This window comes from Pseudopipra pipra, chromosome W (assembly GCF_036250125.1).
Source record: "Pseudopipra pipra isolate bDixPip1 chromosome W, bDixPip1.hap1, whole genome shotgun sequence".
Lineage (NCBI taxonomy): Eukaryota > Metazoa > Chordata > Aves > Passeriformes > Pipridae > Pseudopipra > Pseudopipra pipra.
The window spans coordinates 34,953,810-34,974,350 of record NC_087580.1 but is presented as its reverse complement, the minus strand read 5'-3'; the positions used below and the strand labels follow the sequence as shown (position 1 = coordinate 34,974,350).

Genomic DNA, 20,541 nt, shown 5'->3' with positions numbered 1-20,541 from the left:
ATAAAAAGGAAAAGACCTGTGCAGCACATCCTGTGTAGGAGATGGTTGTGGTGTCCCAGAGGGAACTGTGCATGGCTTTGGGGACAGTGGTGCAGATGCAGCCCAGGTCTGTGAGGGAGAGGTTGAGCAGGAAGAAGCCCATGGGGGTGTGCAGGTGGTGGTCACAGGCTACGGCGCTGAGGATGAGGCCGTTGGCCAGGAGGGCAGCCAGGGAGATGGCCAGGAAGAGCCAGAAGTGCAGGAGCTGCAGCTCCCGCCTGTCTGCGAATGCCAGGAGAAGGAACTGGGTGAGGGAGCTGCTGTTGGGCATTTGCTGCCTCAGGGTATGGTTTTCTGTTGAGGAGAAAAAAGGCAGAACTGAATTAGACCAGGCTCAATTAGCAAAACATCTTGCATGTCTCATAGCAATTCAACATTCAGGGCCTCTTTTCAGGAAGATCCCTCTGCATCCCTCTCCCTGAGCTCTGGGTTTTGCTGGCTGAAGGGGGCACTGAGAGCAGGGACCCTGGAATGGGCTCTCGAGGAATCCTTCTTGCTGTGCAGTGAGAGGCAACTTGGAGCACAGGGTGACCTCCAATTAAATGCACTTGTGATGTATCAAAGTGGTTCCAGAACTGCTGGTCACAATTTGGCCAAGGGCAGAACAGGGGAAGGGGATTTGGGGAACTTGATTTTGTTCCAGTTCCTCTTGCCAGGAGTGAGTTTGGATGGTTGAAATCTCTGACATTTCTCATGTGCTCCAAGGGAAATCTCGTGAGTCCTGAGAGGCAAAGGGATGGTCTCTTGGTGCAGAGACAAGAGCTGGCCTTCTTTCCTGTTCACAGCTGCCCCTGGCTGGCAGCTTGGAGCTGAAGGCGGATGACCCTTAAGAATTCCCTTAAAAAAGTAACAAGGCACTTCTAGGAGCAGAGGAATCCTGGTTCAAAGATCAGATTGACAGAATCCTTGCCTTTCCTCAGGATGCCTGATTATGATCTCATCTTTCTCCTCCCAGACTGCCACACAGAGGGATCATTGCAGCTCCCAAGTGCGGCTGCCCAGGGCATTTCCATGGATTTAGCACTGAGGAGTTTTCTCCATGGGGATCCTGTGCAGCACAGAGATCCTAAGGCAGAGCTGTGCCCTTCTGGAGGGCACCTGCAGCCCTGCAGGACACCCAGGCAAACAGCTGAAGACCCTGAAGGTGCCTGGAGGGCACTTGGGCACTTGGCTCCCACAGACACATCCCCACAGCAGCACCCAAAGGGTTTGTGTCTGGACAGGAATCTGCCCCCCCCCCCAAACCCCACAGTGGCTCAGAAAACCCACTGGTGAGAACAAGGAGAGCCCAGGCAGCATGGGATGGCAGTGAAATGCCACAGTGCTGCTGCCAAGGGAGGAGGGACACAGAGAGACAGCTGGAAATCAGGGCCCTGTCCTTGCCTGGGCTCTGGCTGCTGCAGGGCAATGCACAGCCCAGCCCCCGTGGGCCTGAGGGCACAGGCTCTGCTTAGGCTGGGAAAGGAGCCCAGGCAGGAGCTGCTCAGGGAAGGGGTCTGTGCCACAGGGACAGCAGGGAGGGGCCCCCATCCCCCTGCCCAGCCCTTGTGGCAGCAGCTGCCTCTCCCTGCCTGCCTGTCTCTGGGTGAGGAGCTGTTCCTGCCAGCAGCCCCTGCCTGTGCCCAGCTCAGCTCCCTGCCAGTGCTGCCAGAGCCATCCCCAGCCCAGTGCCCAGGGGCAGCTCTGCCTGGGCAGGGGCTGCAGAGCAGATCCCAGACAGCCTGTGTTGGCTGGGAAGGGGGAGGTGTTCTGGGGGATGTGATTCCTGAGAAGGGCCCCTGAAATGGCAGGAGGTGGAGCTGAAGCTGTGAGGAGCCCTGAGCCTGCAGCTGAAGGGCCCTGCCCAGCCCTGCCCTGCCCTGCCCTGAGGGGTCACTCTTTCCACCCACACCTTCTCCCTGCAGGGCTGTGGCAGCTCCTTGGCCGGGCTGAGAGCTGACCCTGGCAGGCAGCAGAGTCCCTGCCCCAGCACACAGAGCCCTGGGGGCAGGACCCTGCTCTGCACCACAGCCCTGGGCACCCCTGGCTGCACCCCCACCTTCCCACCCCACAGCCAGCCCTGGCACAGGGAACCTTCTGGCCCTGGGCCTCTGAGGGGGCAGCAGCAAGTCCTGCTCTGCAGCAGCTTCTCCTGCTGCACCCCAGCAAATCCAGCAGAGCCATCCTGACAGCTCCTGCCACTGCTGCCATTTGGCAGCTGGGAGAGGCACTTGCAGGAACTCACCTGCACTGCTCTGCAGCCAGAGCCTGACCGTGGCAAAGGGCTGGCAAGGTTCCTGCCCTGAGCAGCTCTGCCCTGTCCTCCCAGCCCAGGATCCCTTGAACCTCCTGCTCCCTTCTCCTCTCTGCCCTTGCTGCCTGCAGCTCCTGCCCTGCTCTGCCATATGGCCACTTCCCCTGCACTGCAGCAACTGGGAGAGTCCTGCTGAAAGATCCTAGAAGCTGTGGGATGTGCCAGCTTTAGGAGATGCCTCCAGGAAGGCAAGTTGAACTTTCCTACAGCCAGAGAATTCTTTCTTTCAAATCCTGGGAAGGTTTCTCCTGTAGTGAGAGCTCAGTCACCTCCCAGCCCAGGCTGCCTCTCATCTCTCTGCCTTCTCTCCTGTGCCCTGGGTGTTGCAGGCAGTGCCCTCAGCCCTGCTGGGCTGTGCAGAGGAGCTGCTCACCAGCAGAGCTGTCTCTTTGAAGCTCTTCTTGGTTGCCAGGAGCTCCCTGTGTGCCAGGAGCCCGGCCCAGCTCAGCAGCACAGCAACAGCTCCAGGCATTTCATGACCTTCAGGGGATGTTGATGTTGTTTACATGAGACTCAGTCCCTGAGAGGAAGTTCAAACAACTTTTCAAGAAGTCAAAGTGCGACTGAAACACTAATTTTTCTTGTAGTGCTAATGAGTCTCACTGAGGGATACAACTGAGAACGTGTCCCCAGGTTCCAGTTAGAGCAGAAAACTGCAGACAGTGATGACAAGGATGGACAAGCAAGGGAAAGGTGGCTCTGATGCTGAAGAATCCTTTACTTGTTTCCTTGATCCAGAGGACCAAGCCCTGACCCCCAGCCCCTGGGAAGGCAGATCCTGTCCCTGCCTCATTCCTCAGGGCTCTTCCCGGGGCACAGGGATGTGGGATGTGCAATACCAAGGGCAGGACCATGGGGTGGCACCTGCCAGGCTGCTGAGCAGGGACAAGGAGGCCATGAGGCCCCAGGGCTGCAAGGGGCACTCCCCTCCTCCTGGCATCAGGGGCACAGACAGCAGCCCTGGCCAAAGGCCTGCAGAAGGTGGCTCTGTCAGGGCCTTTCAGCTTCTCCCCCTCCCTGTCTCCTCTCCAGCCCAGGCTGTCCTACGGTGTCCATGCCCTGCCCCTTTCCCTGCAGGCTGTCCTCATCCCCCCGGCTGCCCCACCTGGCTGGCACCTTCCTGCACTGACATCTCTGCGTCCTCCCTGGCTCTTCCTGCACACACAAAGCCTTGGGCTCATCCAGACTCCTTCTTTGTGACATATTGCACCACAACACTGACCTCAGAGGGAAATTTCTTACTTCTTGTCACCAGTCTAGGCCACCCCAGCTGCCCTTGGTGGCACTAGTTCTTTCTTAGGCTGTTTTCTGACAGGAAGAAAAGCTCCACCAGCTCTGACACCCCCCTTCCAGACCTCTCAGTCTACTCCTCTTCTGTCCTCAATCTTCACGCCACTGACCCCTGAGTCCTCAGCCTCTATATACGGGTCATGTGCTTGAGGCCCCAAATTCCTTCCTGGGAGATCTCTGGGACCTCTCCAAGGTTTTGGAAGATGACAATAGAGTGCTCTTGTACAAGTTGTTTCCTACAAGATTTCTGTTTGGGAAGAAGTAGATTGTTAACTTGAGATACTAATTTGCAATACACCGTGGAACCTTATTCAAAGTCCAGCTGGAAAATACCTTCTTGTTAAGAGTGTGAAATAAATCCTAAAGTGTCATCAAATATGTGATTTTCTCTTTATTCCCAATCACTAAATTAAGAAACATAACTCAGATGTGACCTCATTCTGTGCTCCAGTGAGATTAACATTAGAACAATATTGTTACTGTCTCCTTGTCTCTTGTGCTCCTCACTGGCAGGCACTTGGTGCACCCCTGGATATCCTGCTAATGAGGTAAAAAACTAACCCTTCTAAAGTTCCAGATTTTCCTCACCTGTTTGGACACAGTTGGACAAACTGGACCAAGTTATTACTTGAAAGCCATCTGCTGGATTTAGCATTAATTACTCCTTGTTTTGATCTGAGGGAAAAAAGCTCACACAACACAATCTCTGAATGCTCCTTTGAGCTTACCCACAGTGTGTTCACAAAGACACATTGAAAGGCTTTTAGCTTTTGCTGCTACTCTCAGTTCCAGCATACAAAGAAATGTCTCTGTGAAATAACAGCAATCGCCTTTCCATGTTACTGAACTACATTCAATGTATCTGGTCTCAAACAAACACTCCATGTTTTCTCCTTGTTTTACTTTCAAGGGTATGGGTATGGGTATTTAGGTGACTGCCTTCACTGGTACAGCATAGAAACCATTCACATGGCTATAAATGAATATTATTCTCTTGACAAAACACCTTTTCCAAAGCCTCTGACAAAAAGAAAGAGAAAAAAAAACCCAGGCAGAAAAAAGGAGCCACAGGCACATTGCCTGTCACCCACCAAAAATAGTCTCCTCCCTAAAGATAATTCAGGCACACCCTTCAATATGGATCTCTCACTATCACCCCAATCTCTTTTTTAGTGGAAGTTTTTGTAAGGAAGCTGAAGTGCATTCCTGTCTCAGACAGCCAAGGATAAGATGAGTGAGGGAATTCAGTTGCTCTCTTTAATTAATACAGGATTATTTCCCTTTCCTTTGGTGAAGCTAATAATATGATTGGTGGAATGTCAGTAACAACTAAATCATAAACTAGTGCAGTAGCAAAGGGAAAACTTACTTTAGTTATGGAGTATTGCCAGCAGAAATCTTGAAAATCTTATGCATATTTAGACTGATAAAATACCACATGTACTTCCTGGGATACTGCAAGCTTTCTACAATCCTCGTGGCATGTCTGTACAGAGCAAGAGTTAACATTTTGAGATGATACCTTAATAAATGAGCTGCAGTTCTATTGTTTCTTGAATGTTAAGTACCACATCCTAAACACAGGAACACGTTCAAGGTCAATGTCCTATTTTAGACCTTGTCAGCAGCTGTGATATTGTGATAATCACACTTAAAACATTCCTCTAGAAAGAGTAAATTAGCCCTTTTCACTAGAAGGATTCTTATGATCAAAACCAAATCTGAAGGAGAACAAATTCAGATTTCTGGTTTTGTTTGTTGATGTTTTTTTTTTCAGCAATGCAAGAAATTGCTGTCCCTGACTGGGATGGCTTTTCTACCCAGGAATTAAAAAGGAAACCCCAAAGTTCACTTGATTCTGCACTTATATTACCTTTGGGATTTTGTTTGTTTTTTTTTTTTTTTTTGAGGCCTCCCCTATTTAAAAATACCTTCCTTAAAATGCATTTATGCTTTCTGTAAGAACCAAACCATTCCAGCTGACAAACCATTCTATCACCAATACTGCAGGGAAATGTAATATCCCACTAAAGCAGAAGGGAAAGAAGACAACTGAGCATCAGCAGCTCTTCCTAAGCAAGATCAGAGGTTTAGCTCCATCTAACTGAGGGATGAGATGTGTCCCTCAAAATGGGTCTCTTCCCACTCCCCCACCAGCCCTTCTACCTGACTGCAAGCTCAAAGTTCTAAAAAGAGAAGAAGAAGCTGGAGCGTCAATATTTCCCCAGTGCAAACCCCAATAATCTTTGCTGGGAGCTGACAGGAATTGCTGTTCCACTGCCCTGGGATATCCTGGCTTGAGGCGAGAGCGCAGCCCCGCCCAGAGCCCCCAACCCCTCTGAGAGCTTTTGTAGCGTCTGTTTGTCCATGTCCCTGTGGCAGAGGCTCCCCCGACATCTGCCCTGGAGCTGGTCCAGCTGCTGGACCAAACAAGGCATTGTCCAGCCTGCCTTCCCCCAGCCCCGACCGCCCCAGCCCATCTTCCATCGCTCTGCTTCCTTTTCCTGCCCCTGCTCCCCCTCCGCTCCCTTCCCTCTGGCATTTTTATGAGGAATGTTCTTGCTGTTCTCACTGTCCAAGCATAAGCTGATCCCCAGGGGAGCCTGTGGAATGTAACCCCTCAAGCACTAAATTCCTTCCCCTGTGCCAAAGACACAGGTTTGTTGTTGCTGCCCCTCCCGCCGAGCACCAGCTCCATCTCCTGCTCCTGCCCAGCGGCTTTGCAGAAATCCAGGGCTGGGTGTGGATTGAAGGCTGTGGCAAGGGACAGGATAAAGTTGCCTCACTTCCACCCTTGGTGTCTCAGTGTTTGTGATCTTGGGAATCCTCACAAACCTGGAACAATGGCAGATTATCTGTTGTTGTAAGATATGTACGTGGAGATTGTTTTGATATGTGTTTACATTTTCCTTGAAAGTACAACTGATTGAATATACAACTGATAGAAAATAATGTATAAAAAACAAGGAAAAAGGGAAAAAAAGAAAAAGAAAAATAAAAACAAAGAAAAGGAAGGAAAAAAAGAAAAAGGAGAAAAAAGAGAAAACAAGTAAGAAAAAACAGGAAAAAATTTGAAAAAAAAAGAACAAAGGAGAAAAGAAGAACGAGTAAAAAAAAAAAAGAGAAAAAGGAAAGAAGAAAGAAAAAAGAAAGAAAAGAAAGAAATAAAAAAGAGAAAATAAAAGAAGACAGAAAAACTAAACCCCAACAAGTCCGGTCCTCCCCCACCGCAGGGAATACAACTCCCACAATGCACCGCGCAGGTGGGGGCGTGGCGAAGGGCGGGCAGGGGCGGTGGCCGCGCGCTGATTGGCTGCGGGGCGGGTCTGTAAAGGCGGAGGGCGCGCGGAGCGAGCGCCATTTTGGCCTCGTGGTCGGGAGTGAGGAGGACTCGCCTGCGGCCGCTGCACTTCGCTGGGTGAGTTGGCGGGGGGGCGGCGAGAGCGGGGTCTGGGGATCCCCCCGGGGGCTGCGGGGAGCGCGGGTGTGGGTGGAAAGGCTGGAGGGCTCGGGAGGGTTTGGCGGGGGTGGTTCGGGGGTTCCCGGGGACATTTTGAGGGGTCCCTGAAGGAACTCAGGGGGGAGGTTGAAGGTCCCTGAAGAGGTTTGGGGGTCTCTTAGGGTTCTGTTTTTTTTTTTTTTGAGGAGATTTGGGGTGTCCCAGGTGGGCTTTGGGGGTCTCTGAGTAGGTTTAGGGGTCCGGGGGGGCTTCGCAGAGACCTTTTCTGCAGTTTTGGGGTCTCTAGGGGGTTTAAGGGGTCGCAGACGGTTTTGAGGGTCCCTGAGGGCGATTGGAGGGTCCCTGAATGGGCTTGGGGGATCCCAGGTGGGTTTTGCGGGTCACTGAGAGGGTTTAGGGGGTGCTGGGGAGGGATGAGGTCTCTGAGGGGACCTTGAGGAGGTTTCGATGGGTCGAGGGGGGGATTTCAGGAGGTTTGAGGGGATCTTGGGGAGTCCCCTAAAGCCCAGCAGTGGGGTTCGGGGGGTCCCCCAGCCCCCAGGGGAGGGGTCCTATGGATGCCCCTAAATTCGGAGGAGGGAGATATACTACATGCGGGTAAGGGAATCCCAATGCCCCCAGTATATCCCAATCACCTCCCACTGACCCTCAGTATGGCCAAGTAACCCCCCAGTGACCTCCCAATGTATCCCAGTGAGCATCCATTAACCCCCACTATGGCTTGGTAACCTCCCAGTGTTCCCTGGTGTGTCCTGATAATCCCCCAGTAACTCCCCAGTTCTCTGCCAGTGCCCCCCAGTGTGCCCCAGTTCACCTCCAGTCCCTCCCAGTGCCCTCCCAGTGTCTCTCAGTAACCTCCCAGTCCCTCCCAGTGCCCTCTGGTTCCCCTCAGTGTGTCCGAGTATCCCCCAGTAATCCCCCAGTGCCCCCCAAAGCCCCCCAACTGTCCCCAGCATGTCCCCAGATGCCCTTGGCCTTTCTGTGAGCAGGGGGGGAAAGGCATTTTTGTGGTCAGAGGGTCCAGGGGGGGCTCCTGGGGTGAGATGGAGGATTGGGGACATCAGGGATGGGGTTTGGGAACAGTGGAGAGGGGTTTGGGGACAGTGGAATTGGGGGTGTCAAGGGGGGAACTGGAGCCATGGAGAGGCCCTGGGGGCATTGGAGACACAAGGGGGGTCTCAAGGTGTCAAGAGGGGAACTGGGGACAGCAAGAGGGTCTTGGGGACACCAGGTTCTCAGGACTCACTTGCTGTTGGTGCAGCCCCTTCTCTCGCCCCCAGGCCCCTTTAACCCCCCCAAAGTGTCACCAACCTCCATTTTCCCTTTAATCCCCTCCCTCCACAGATCCCTTTGATGCCCCAATGCCCCCAAAACCTGTTTTAACTTCCCCAAATGCACCCAAAAACCCCCAAACCCCCCAAATCTTCATCCAACTCCTCCAGATCCCTTCAAATCTCCCCCAGCTCCCCCTCCCAAATCCCTTCCAACCCTCCTAAAGAGGGATCACCCACACCCTGGGACAGGAACACAGTGGGCTGTACTGGGGGCACTGGGCTGTACTGGGAGGGCACTGGGGGGGGCTCAGGTGTCCTAGGACAATGTGGCCCAGCTCCAGGAGAGATCTGGGGAGCAGTGAGGAGGTACTGGTCTGTGCTGGTCTGCGGTGGTCTGCCCCCCCAATCCCCAAAGCCCCTCCCCAGCTCCCCCAGGACCCTCCCGCACCCCAAAGCCCCCCAGGCCCCCCCAGGCCCCTGACTTGGTCCTGCTGCCCCTTGAGCATCTGCAGCTCCTGCTCACATTTCACTACTCACAGGGTAGTGAGAGGAACATATCCCTCAAATACTCAATATACTCTTCATACACAATATCTGCCTGGACAGACAGATAAAGCAATAATCAGATATATTCTGTATCATATATATGGTACATATTCTACAGAATCCATTCTTAGGTGTTGTATGATATATCTATAAGATATTACAAATAATAAGCAATAACAAGGCATTTGTGGTTCTGCCTGTCTCACACACACACACAAAACAGTCTGGTTAGTGCTGCCCTCAGGAAACCCCCCCAACCTTACTCCAGCTAAAGCCATGGAATTTGTCTTTGTTTCCCTTGGGTTCAGGGTCAGGCTGTGCCTGTGTCCAGCCCAAGGGCTCAGAAAAGCATTTCTCCCATCCCACTGCAATCTGCTGCTGCAGACAGGACCCAGGCACTGGTGGTGCTGGGAGTGAACAGCAGAGTGTTTCCAGGGGCTCTCTGAAGGAACACAAGTGTCCAAAGAAACCAGCACAAGTGTCCACCGAAGTCCCAGTCCTTCATCCCTGAATGAGCTCGTTCAGCCCAGGAAAAACTGTCTAAGTTTTATTTCCATGGAAGGAGGTTTTTCCCACTTTAACATCAGTTTAGTTCCAAACCGGTTTCTTCATTTCCTCCTCCCGATTTCCCTGAAGGACACTGACAGGGGCCATCGACACTGACAGGGATCACAGTTTGTCCCTTGGCCATACAGCTCCTGCTGTTTGGCAGCACAGGAGAGGTTAATTAGAGCCCAGGCTCCAATCCCACGCCGCGCCTTTGAAGACGAGCTTGAAATCAAACGACTTTCCTGCTGGAGGGTTAAAATCAGTCCCCATCACCTTTTTTTGGGCTGAACCTTCATATTTTGGAGTATTTTTTAGCTGAATCTCAACTTTTTGCAGTTTGGGGTGGTGAGGGTTTTCTTGCTATTTCTGAGGGGGTTTTGCCTGAATCTTGTTGGTGGCTTCAGTTTTTCTGGGTTGAATCTTGGTGTTTTGGAGGTTTTTATGGACACAGGATGCCCGGTGAGTTCTAGAGATGGACTTGGGCAGGAGGAACCCCCAAGCCAACGCGCTCAGCCCTTGTTTTCCCCCCCATCAGGATTTGTCCTTCCCAAGGCTTGGGCGGATGGAGGAGGAGGCTGCGAGGAAGAGGAAGATGCCTTGGGCCCCCCAGGCAGGTGAGGAGGAAGTCAGTGTCCCTTTGGGCGGGTGTTGTGCTGGCTCTGTCAGCCGAGCATGGCCCCGGCTGCAGGACAACCCCGCTGGCGCCGCCGTCCTGCCGGGGCCGGAGTTGGGGGGATGTCCTTGGCCTTCCCTGTGGGCCGGAGGCAAATCCCCTGCCTGTCCTTGTTGCTTCCTGCCCCAGGCCCCGAGCTGAGGATGGAGAGCCCGGAGGACAAATCCCCCCGTGAGACCCTGGTGGGAGAGGCCGTTTTGAAGGGCTCCCCGGCGCAGGAAGGCAGCGGGGAGGAAAAGGGCCGGAGATCCCCCCGCAGGAGGGGCTCCAAAGCCAGCCCAGGGTGCTCTGAGGAGGAAAGAGCCAGCCTGTGCCGGGAAGGCAGCCAGAGCTTAAGGGGGAGCTCTGACCTGGTGGTCCCTGAGCAGCCTCCCAGCACAGAGAAGCCCTTCAGGTGCTTGGAATGTGGGAAGAGCTTCAAGAACAACTCCCACCTGATCCGACACCAGCACATCCACACTGGGGCACGTCCCTACGCATGTGGGGAATGTGGGAAGAGCTTCAACCAGAGCTTCCACCTGATCAAACACCAGCAGGTCCACACTGGGGAACGGCCCTACGTGTGTAATGATTGTGGGAAGAGCTTCAAGAACAGCTCCAACCTGATCCGACACCAGGCCATCCACACTGGGGAACGGCCCTACACGTGTGGGCAATGTGGAAAGAGCTTCAGGGACAGCTCCAGCCTCCGCACCCATCAGCTCATCCACACTAGGGAACAGCCCTACAAGTGCTTGAAATGTGGGAAGAGGTTTAAGACCAGCTCACATCTCTACAGGCATGAGCGGACACACACGGATGAGAGGCCCTTCCGCTGCACTGACTGCGGGAAGGGCTTCAAGCACAACTACCACCTCAGCACCCACCGGCGCATCCACACCGGGGAAAGGCCCTACAAGTGTGGGGAGTGTGGGAAGAGCTTCCCCCACAGCTCTACCTTGACCAAACACAGACGTACCCACCAGTAAGAGAAGCCCTACCAGTGCCCCGACTGCGGGAAGAGCTTCGGCCGCTGCTTCCACCCTGAATGAAGCCCCTGATGTTGAGGCAACCCCTGGAGTCCAGTGACTGTCAGTCCATCCCTTTCGACCACAAAGGACCAGTCCCCTTTCCCAGGGGCAGCTTCTTCCAATAGAACCCTTCTTGGAGGGGTGTGTGGAGATTCCTGCCTTGGCTGGGGACCCCCCCAAGGTCACTGCTGGAGGCTGAGAGCAGAGATCTCCCCACGAGCGTTGGTCTGGGGGAGTTCCATCCATCTCTAATTAAGAATTATTGCATTTTTGCCAGCTTTAGTAGAATTGCTTCAACAATTGCTTTAGTGTAGAGCACTGTCCTGTCTTATCCTGTACTCCTGGTAGTTTTAGTGTTTGTCTTGTGCAGTAAATAATTCTGATGAAGATCTTTTGTCTGATCATTTGGAACCCTAAATAAATTCCTTTCTATCAATAGATCTGATTTGCCATCGTTAAAACCTGGGGAACAAAAGTGGTTCAGTCACACCTCTGTAATTCCTCTAAACAAACTGTTGTCATAATCCAAGGCTGAGATTGGATCCATCAGCCCCCAGCACCCCACAGGAAGTTGGGAGCTCAGGGGGGCCACCACCCTTTGCCAACCCCCCTGTGCCGAAAGACCCCCATGGGACCATCTGCCCCACCAGACCCGCCTTTTCCACCCTTCTCCCTGTTCCTTCCACTTTTCCATAGTCTCCTCAATCCCCACCCCCCCCGGATTACTCTGGGGGTCCCAAGCCCCATTTTTCCCCTCCTCTCACATCTTCCACTTCATCCCCTCAATCCCCAGCTTCATCCAACTCAGTTTGGGGTCCCACCACCCCAAAAAAAGAGGTCAGGTGGGGTCCCCCAAATCCTCTCCCCATTGCCCCCCAGTAACCAGGACTGGGGAGAACTGGGAAGCTTTACTGGGATCACTGGGAGCAACCGGGCAGAGGCAGAGTGACAGCAGGGGAGGGGAGGGGGACACACAACCCCCCCAAAATCCTCACAGGGACAAGGGGGGTCCAGGCTGGGCCCGAAGCCCCGGGGAGGGGCTGCGGCCGCCGCCGGCTCAGGAGCTCTGTGGGGAGAGAAAAGGGGGTGACAGGGGCCACAGGAATCATACTGGGAGCACCTGACAGCATGGTGGAGGCATCTGGGATATACTGGGAGTGACTGGAACCACAGTAGGGATGACTGGGAGCAACTGATACCACGCTGGGGGCAACTGGGATCATACTGGGAGCAGCTGGGCTCCTATTGGAGTCATACTGGGATCATACTGGGAGTGACTGCAATAATACTGGGAGTGTGTGAGAGGGACTGCAGCCATACTGGAGATGAGTGGGATCAAACTGGCTTCCTACTGGAAGTGTCTGGAAGTCACTGGTATCATACTGGTGGCAACTGTGATTGTACTGGGATCATACTGGATCAGACTAGGATCATACTGGGAGCAACTGGTTCTATGCTAGGGGCAACTGGGAGCTACTAGGATCCCACTGGGAGGAAGTGGGAGCAACTGGGACCATGCTGGGCACAACTGGGATCATATTGGGAGCAACTGGGCCCACAGTGAGGGTGGCTGAGGTCATACTGGGAGTGACTGGGAGCATTCTGAGGGCAGTTGGGACCATGTTGGTGCAACTGGGATATACTTGGAGCAAGTGGGATCACACTGGAATTGACTGGGATCATACTGGGAGGCACTAGGACCCCACTGGGGGTGACTGGGAGTGGCTGTGAGCAACTGGGATCATACTGGAAGCTACTGGGAGCAACTGGGAGTGAGTGGGACCACACTGGGGGCAACTGGGATATAGTAGGAGAGACCAGGAGTGACTGGGATCATACTGAGAATGACTGGGAGCGTACTGGGAGTGACTGGGGGGTCACTGGGGAGCATGGGAGCATGCTGGAGGCAACTGGGATATACAAGGAGTGGCTGGGAGTGACAGGGATCATACTGGGAGTGTCTGGAACCCTGCTGGGGGCAACTGGGATCCTACTGGGAACAGCTGGGCCCCTAGTGGGGTCCTGTTGGGGTCTTACTGGGAGTGACTACAATACTACTGAGAGTGTGTGAGAGGGACTGCAGCCATACTGGGGATGAGCGGGATCAAACTGGATTAGTACTGGAAGTCTCTGGAAGTTACTGGGATCCTACTGGGGATGACTGGACTCATACTGGGATCATACTGGGAGCAACTGGGACCATGCAGGGGGCAAATGGCATCCTCCAGGGAGTGACTGGGAGTGACTGGGGCCATACTGGACTCAGACTGGGAGTCCCTGAGAGTGAAAGGAACCATCCTGGGGGTGGCTGGGAGCAACTGGGACCACCTTGGGGGCAACTGGGATCCTATTAGGAGTGACTGGGAGTGACTGGGATCATAGTGGGAGTGACCAGCACCATACTGGAATTATAGTGGGAGTGACTGTAAAGGACCAGGATCAAACTGGGAGTGACTGGAACTACGCAGGGGGGAACTGGGAGCCAGTGGGGCCAGGCTGGAAGCCAACTGGGAACATCCTTGGAGCAACTGGGATCCTACTGGAAACAACTGGGAGTAACTGGGAGTGACAGGGTGCATGCTGGAGGCAACTGGCATAAACTGGGATTGACTGGGATCATCTTGATGGAAACCGGAACCATCCTGGGGCAAGTAGAAGTAACTGGGTGTGACTATGAGCATGCTGAGGGCAACTGGGATATACTGGGAGTGTCTGCAACCATACTGGGGGTGACTGGGACCACATGGGGAGCGACTTGGACCATGCTGGGGGCAACTGAGAGCAACTGGGAGTGACTGGATCTACAGTGGGGCAACTTGGATTGACTGGGACCATACTGGGGGAAGACTGGGATCATACTTGGATTGACTGAATCTATGCTGGAGGCAACTGGGACAAACTGGGGGCAACTGCAATCATACAGGGATCATACTGGGATCAGACCAGGATCATAATGGGAGCAACTGGGTCTGTGCTACAGGCAACTGGGAGCAATTGGGATTACACTGGGAGGAACTGGGAGCTACTGGGACCTTGCTGGGGACAACTAGGAGCAACTGGGATCACACCGGGAGGAAGTGGGAGCAACTGTGACCATGCTGGGCACAACTGGGATCATATTGGGAGCAACTGGGCCCACAGTGAAGGTGGCTGGGGTCATACTGGGGGTGACTGGGAGCATTCTGAGGGCAGCTGGGACCATGTTGGCACAACTCATCACTGGTTGCCAAAGTCATCACATACCTAAAATAAACCTGAAACTCTGCTTTTCAGTTAACCTGCTGGCTTGCAGTCAAATTATCAGACAGTGCAATTACAAACTACTAGAAAAGGATCAAACTGCATTCAGCAGGTGTTTTTTGGAAAAAATCCTAAAATTTCCTGTTGTTGCCAATCAAAACAGCTGTTTAAATTACACTTTTATGAATCCCAAAAATCCAATGGGATTGAAGAAGCTCTTGGTAGAAGAAAACCTGCTGGCATATCTAAATCATCTTTTGATTTGCTGCAACATTAGAAAACAGACATTAACTTGGAACTGGCAAAATCAGCATGAAAAATCTAATAGACTAATATGGGAGTTGGTTGTTGTGAGGAAAACAAAGTTTCTTGGTCTTCAGCTGATATTGCCAAAATGACAAATTTAAGTATCAACAACAGTATCTCAGAGGGAGAGGCCAAGAGCAGGAAGGTGGCTGGGGAAGGGCCTGTGAGGTCCCTTCTCTCAGCAGGAGCTGATGGCTCAGCCTGTCACTCATGGCTGGGCCAGGGGCTCTGCAGCTGCCCCTGCCCTGGCCTGTGACAGCCCAGCACAAGGCCCCTTTGGTTCAAAGAGGCCCTGCAGTGTCACAATGGCCTCTTGATTCTGTGAGGTTCCGCAGTGTCTCAGGGCTCCCCTGATTCCATGAGGCCCCGCATGTCCCAGTGGCCACTTGCTTCCATGTGTTTCTGCAGTTGCCCAGGATTCCTTTTGTTCCATGAGGCCCCACAGGTCACAGTGGCCCTTTGATTCCATGAGGTTCTGCTGTGTTCCAGGTTTCCTTCAGTTCCATGTGGCCCTGACATGTCACAATGGACCCTTGACACCGTGAGGGTCCACAGTCTCCAAGGGCATTTTTGTTCCATGAGGCCCTGCAGTGTCCCAAGGACCACTTGATTCCATGTGGTTGCTCAGTGTCACAAAGGCCCCTTGTTTCCACAAGGTTCTGCAGTGTCTCATTGTTCCCACTGTTCCATGAGGTTCTGCAGTGTCACATTGGCCCCTTCATTCCATGAGGTTCCACAGTGTCCCCGGATTCCTTTGGCTCCATGAGGCCCTGCACTGTCAGACTGGGCCCTTGATTCTCTGAGGTTCCACAGTGTAACAATGGCCCCTTGGTTCCCTGAGGTTCCAAAATGTTTCTGGGTTCCCGTGGTTTCATGAGGGCCCACGTGTCAAATGCTCCCTTGGTTCCACGAGTATCCACAGTATCCCAGTTTTCCTTTGTTTCTATGAGGCCCTGGACTTTCACAATGACCCCTTGGTTCCATGAATTCCAGAATGTCTTGGAGCTCCTTTGGTTCCATGGGGAGTTGCATGTCCCAGTGTTCCCTTCTTACTGGGATGTTCTCCACAATTCCTTTAGTTCCATGAGGCTCTGCAGTGTCACAACTGACCCTTGACTCCATGAGGTTCCAAAAAGTCCCAGGGTTCCTTTGTCTCCATGAGGCCCTGTAGTGTCACAATGGCCCCTTGTTTCCATGAGGTTCCACAGTGTCCCAGGATTCATTTTTTCCATGAGGCCGTGGACTTTTACTATGGAGCCCTGATTCCATGCACCCATGCTGTGTCCCAATGGCACCTTGGTTCCATGAGATCCTACAGTGTCCCAGGGTTCCTTCTGGAGCGTGAGACCCTGCAGTGCCACAGGTGCCCCTTGATTCCATGATATTCCAGAGGGTTCCTCTGATTCCATGAGGCCCCACATGTCAAAATGACCCCTTGATTCCATGAGGTTTCAAAGTGTCACAATGTTCCCTTTAGCTCCGTGTGGCTCTTTGACATCCTGTGACCTCCCGGCTCTTTAGGAGCCCTGAGAACTTCCACAGGGGGAAGTGCCGGATTCTGCCCTGGAATGGGGCAACCCCGCATGGACGGACAGACTGGGAAGGAGAGGCTGGAAAGCAGTGCTGGGAAAGGGCCCTGGGGGTGCTGGTGGGTGGCCAGTTGGCCCTGAGTCAGCAGTGCCCTGGCAGCCAGGAGGGCCAAGCCTGTCCTGGGGGCATCAGGCCCAGCATGGCCGGCCGGGCCAGGGAGGGGATTGTCCCGCTCTGCTCTGCCCTGGGGCGGCCTCACCTGCACCATTGGGGCAGTTTGGGGGGACACAATGGAAGGGAGAGATTGAGCCATTAGAGAGTGTCCAAAGGAGGGCAAGGAAGATGGGGAAGGGCCTTGGGGGGAAGGTGTGTGAGGACACTGAGGGCACTTGGTGTGTTCAGCTGGAGAAGAGGAGACTGAGGGGAGACCTCACTGCAGTTCCAACTTCCTGGGGAGGGGCAGAGGAGGGGCAGGGCCTGAGCTCTGCTCTATGGAAACCGGTGACAGGACTGAGGGAATGGCCTGGAGTTGTGTCAGGGGAGGTTTAGGTTGGATCTTAGAAAAGGGTTGTTCCCCCAGAGGGTGGTTGGGCACTGAACAGGCTCCCCAGGGCAGTGGGCACAGCACCAAGGCTGACAGAGCTCAAGGAGTGTTTGGATGATCCTCTCAGGCTTATGGTGTGACTCCTGGGGATGGGCCTGTGCAGGGCTAAGGGTTGGACTGGATGATCCTTGTGGGTCCCTTCCAACTCATCCTATTCTGTCATTCTGTGATTATCAACCCTGTGTTCAGCACAAACCAAAACACAGCCCTGCACCAGCCGCAGGGAAGAAATTTAACTGTACTCCCCCTGAAACCAGCACACCCTTTATGGGCTCTCCCAGAAACATCCCACAGTTCATTTTCCACTTCTAACCAGTGACTCTGAGTTCCTGCTTCCCCAGCCCCAGGGATGGTCTCCTTGTCTGCTCATTCCTCCACACTCTATTTTCAGTGTTGGCATCTTAAGCAGACAAGCCCCTTGGAGATAATTTACTTGTAAGTCTTCATTTCTTTTGTGGTTAATTAGATCTCAGAATCTCAGAAGTGCATTCAAAATAAATATATTGTATTAAAGAAGAAATGAGAAAATACTTCCTTTTTTGTGGCCTGTTTACATTTTTCCTGTTTATACATTGATATCAGCCATCTCCATTTGATATTGATCCCAGGCATGTCCCAGTTCAGCCTGAATAGATAAGAAAATCAAGACCCTTTTATGTCTGACAATCCATCAGACTTTATCCCTATCCCCACCCCACCATTCCCTCATCAAACCCCTGGCACTCAAAGCAGCCTTGGGCAATTCTGAGCTTCCTCCACTCAAGGCTGGACCTGCAGGTTTCAGCTCCTTGGCACCAACTCCCACCTGCTTGGCTTGGAGAAAGAGCTGCCCAAGACACAGAGGGATGTTCATTTATGGCCAGCAAACAAAAACAGAGGAAGGCACAGCTCAATAAAAAACAGAAATCCTTCCCATGCTATATATTAAGTCCACATGGCCTCCACTGAAGTCCACTTTGCACAGTAGATAGTCTTAGACCAATGGCAAACACCTTCTGTGCCAAGCACAGATCCCAAGATCCCCCCAACACTCCCTGCCCTGGATTCTGTCCATATTTGCCCTTTGCACACAGTGAATCACACACTGAAGTCACAAGTTCCCTTGATCCACAGAGGGAGGAAAAGAGAAAATGAATGAATTTCTGTGTTGTGCAGAGTTAAATCTCCATTTATTCCAATATTCTGGGGCTACAGAAAAGTTATCAAACATCCTCTGTAGTATCTGTTCACTGGGGAAACATCTGTGTGGATGACCAGGCCCAAGGAGTGGTCAGATCTACCTGAGACACTTTCATCTGGTCAGTCCCATCCCCCTGTCCAGTGTTGGATGTCACTCAGGAGCCCAACTCTTGGCTCCCTGTGCATCTCCAGGATGGACTTTCACAGCCAACCTCTCGACCCGGGTGGCAGGAGGGCCTACCCTGATAAGGCCTAAAATCCCATCAGACAATGCCAACAGTGCCAGCTCTCATGCAAGCTGTCTGTGAGATCTGAGAGTTACTGGTGGCACCATGGGAATGGTTTTGGTGTTGGATGATGCTCAAACCAGCCTGGTTCACCCAACTCCAAACACACATCCTGCTTTTGGAAGTTGGATGGGACAGAGAAGCTGCTAACTGGCCTGTCCATTTGTGAGGAACAGTCAATCCCTTCATCCTATAGAAGTCCAGTCCCCTTTCATCCAGGTAGGTTCTTCTAACACAGCCCTTCTTGGGGTAGATGTGTGGAGATTCCTGCCTTGGGTGGGGACGCCCTCCAAGGACACTCCTCAAGGCTGAGCAAAAGAAATCTCCCCATTACTGTTGGTCTGGGTGAGTTACATCAGATCTCTACATAATAATTATTTCTTTTGTCTAGTTTTAATATAATTGTTTCAAAAATTGCTTCAATATAATGCACTATCCTATCCTGTACTGCACTACTAGTAGTTTTAGCTTTTCTATTGTGTAGTAAATTATTCTGATTAAGATCTTTTGTCTGATCACTTGTAACAATAAATGATTCATTTCATATAAATATTCTCATTTTGCCAATCATTAAAACCTGTGGGACAAAAGTGGTTCAATCACACTCCTGTAATTCCTTAAATTTAATTTGTTTGAAAAAATCTGAGGCAAAGATTGGATCCCTTATTCCTTGAGGCTCCGCAGTACCACAATGGCTCCTTGATTCCATGAGGTTGCACTGTTTCTCAGTGTTCTTGGGCTCCATAAAGCCCCACAGTGTTGCAATGGCCCACTGATTTCATCATTTCCCCCACTGTCACAGTGGACCCTTGATTCCATGAGGTTTCCCAGTGTCACAATGGTCCCTTTGACTCCAGAAGGCCTTGCAGAATCAGAATGGCCCCTTGATTCTGTGAGGTTCCACAAGGTCACAATGGACCCTTGATTCCATGAGATTCCACAATGTCCCATTGGTTCCCTTTGGTTCCAAAGGTTCTGGGATGTCACACTGGCCCCTTGATTCCCTCACATTCCGCAAAGTCCCAAGGTCCTTTTGATTCCATGAGGTTCCGCAGTGTCCCATGTTCCCTTTGGTTCCAGGAGGCCCCAGTGTATTCCAATGGCCCCTGGATTCCATGAGATTCCACAGTGTCCTGGGGTTCCCTTGTCTCCCGGAGTTTTGGCAGTGTCCCGGGGTCCCTTTGTTCCCAGGAGGTTCCTTTGTTTCCATCAGGTCCTTCCACATCCCAGACTCCCTTTGGTTCAATCAGGTGCTGCAGGGTCACAATGTCCCCTTTATTCCATGAGATTCTGCCATGTCCCAGGGTTCCTTTGGATCCATGGGATTCCACAGGGCCCAAGCTCCCTGCTTCTTATCCTTCCAACATTTGTGGGCCCATTCTATCCCTGCCTGGGATGGAGCACCATTGTGTTTGTGCAGGAATGGATCCATGGCCATCCTGCCACTGCCCCAATTTAATGCTGCACAAACGTCACTGCAGGCCCGACCCTGGATGCAGGAACAGTCTGGGAACTCCAGGCCTGCTCCCATTCAGCAGAGCCAGTCGGGGTCCCAAAGAGCACAAGTGATTGACTGCAACCCCTGCAGGTCTCTGGCATTGCTGGGGACAAATGCAGGAACTGCCAGGAGCTCTGCAGAGCCCTGACAGTGCCACTGCCATCCCAAGCTGCATTGCCCGGGTCAACCCTCAGCACAGCCAAGGCCACAACCCTTCCTGAAAGGTGTCCCTTCTGGGCAGGGCCAGGGGGACAAACCCCTCCATCTGTCCCTGCACATGTTGTGTCCAAGTCTCATCCCCCACTTAGGGACAAAGTCAGGCTACATTGTTTCTTTAGCTTGGCATTTGCTTCACTCTTTTGTGCTTCCAACACACACCCCCCAGTCTGGGCAGAGTCTGGCCCCCCAAAGAACACCAGACCTGACTAGTTGTGGCTCCTGCTGCAGTGGCTGCAACTTGGGCCACAATCTGTGTCAGGAGCAGAGAGGTCCCTGGACAGAGAAACTTCTTGGCAATGGAGTTCTTAAGAAAATGGGACAGGGTGTGGGGATCACTTGCAGGGCACAGCCAAGGATGTGTCTTGACCAGCCTCCTGTTTAACATGACCAGCTTCTTCAGCCTCTTTTCTCTCTGTTTTCTCATGCTTGTTCCTCCAGAAACCACTGTGATCCTACCCTTGCTTTGGTTCTTTCCTAGACATCCCATGACAAGTCTTGCCCACTCCCCAAATCCCTTTTCTGGCTGCCCATCATGAGTCTCAGA

At 52.6% G+C, this 20,541-nt stretch overlaps 1 protein-coding gene and 1 long non-coding RNA gene across 2 annotated transcripts in view; one reads left to right on the top strand and one right to left on the bottom strand.

Moving 5' to 3' along the window:
* Nucleotides 1-20,541, bottom strand: part of LOC135405703 (uncharacterized) — a 553,771-nt gene that overhangs the window by 419,399 nt on the left and 113,831 nt on the right. The gene's annotated exons all lie outside the window — the stretch shown is intronic.
* LOC135404619 (zinc finger protein 239-like) lies at nt 6,873-11,092 on the top strand. Its single transcript, XM_064639351.1, has 2 exons — nt 6,873-7,040; nt 10,421-11,092. Exons 1-2 carry the CDS (start codon nt 6,873-6,875, stop codon nt 11,090-11,092), a joined length of 840 nt encoding a protein of 279 aa, XP_064495421.1.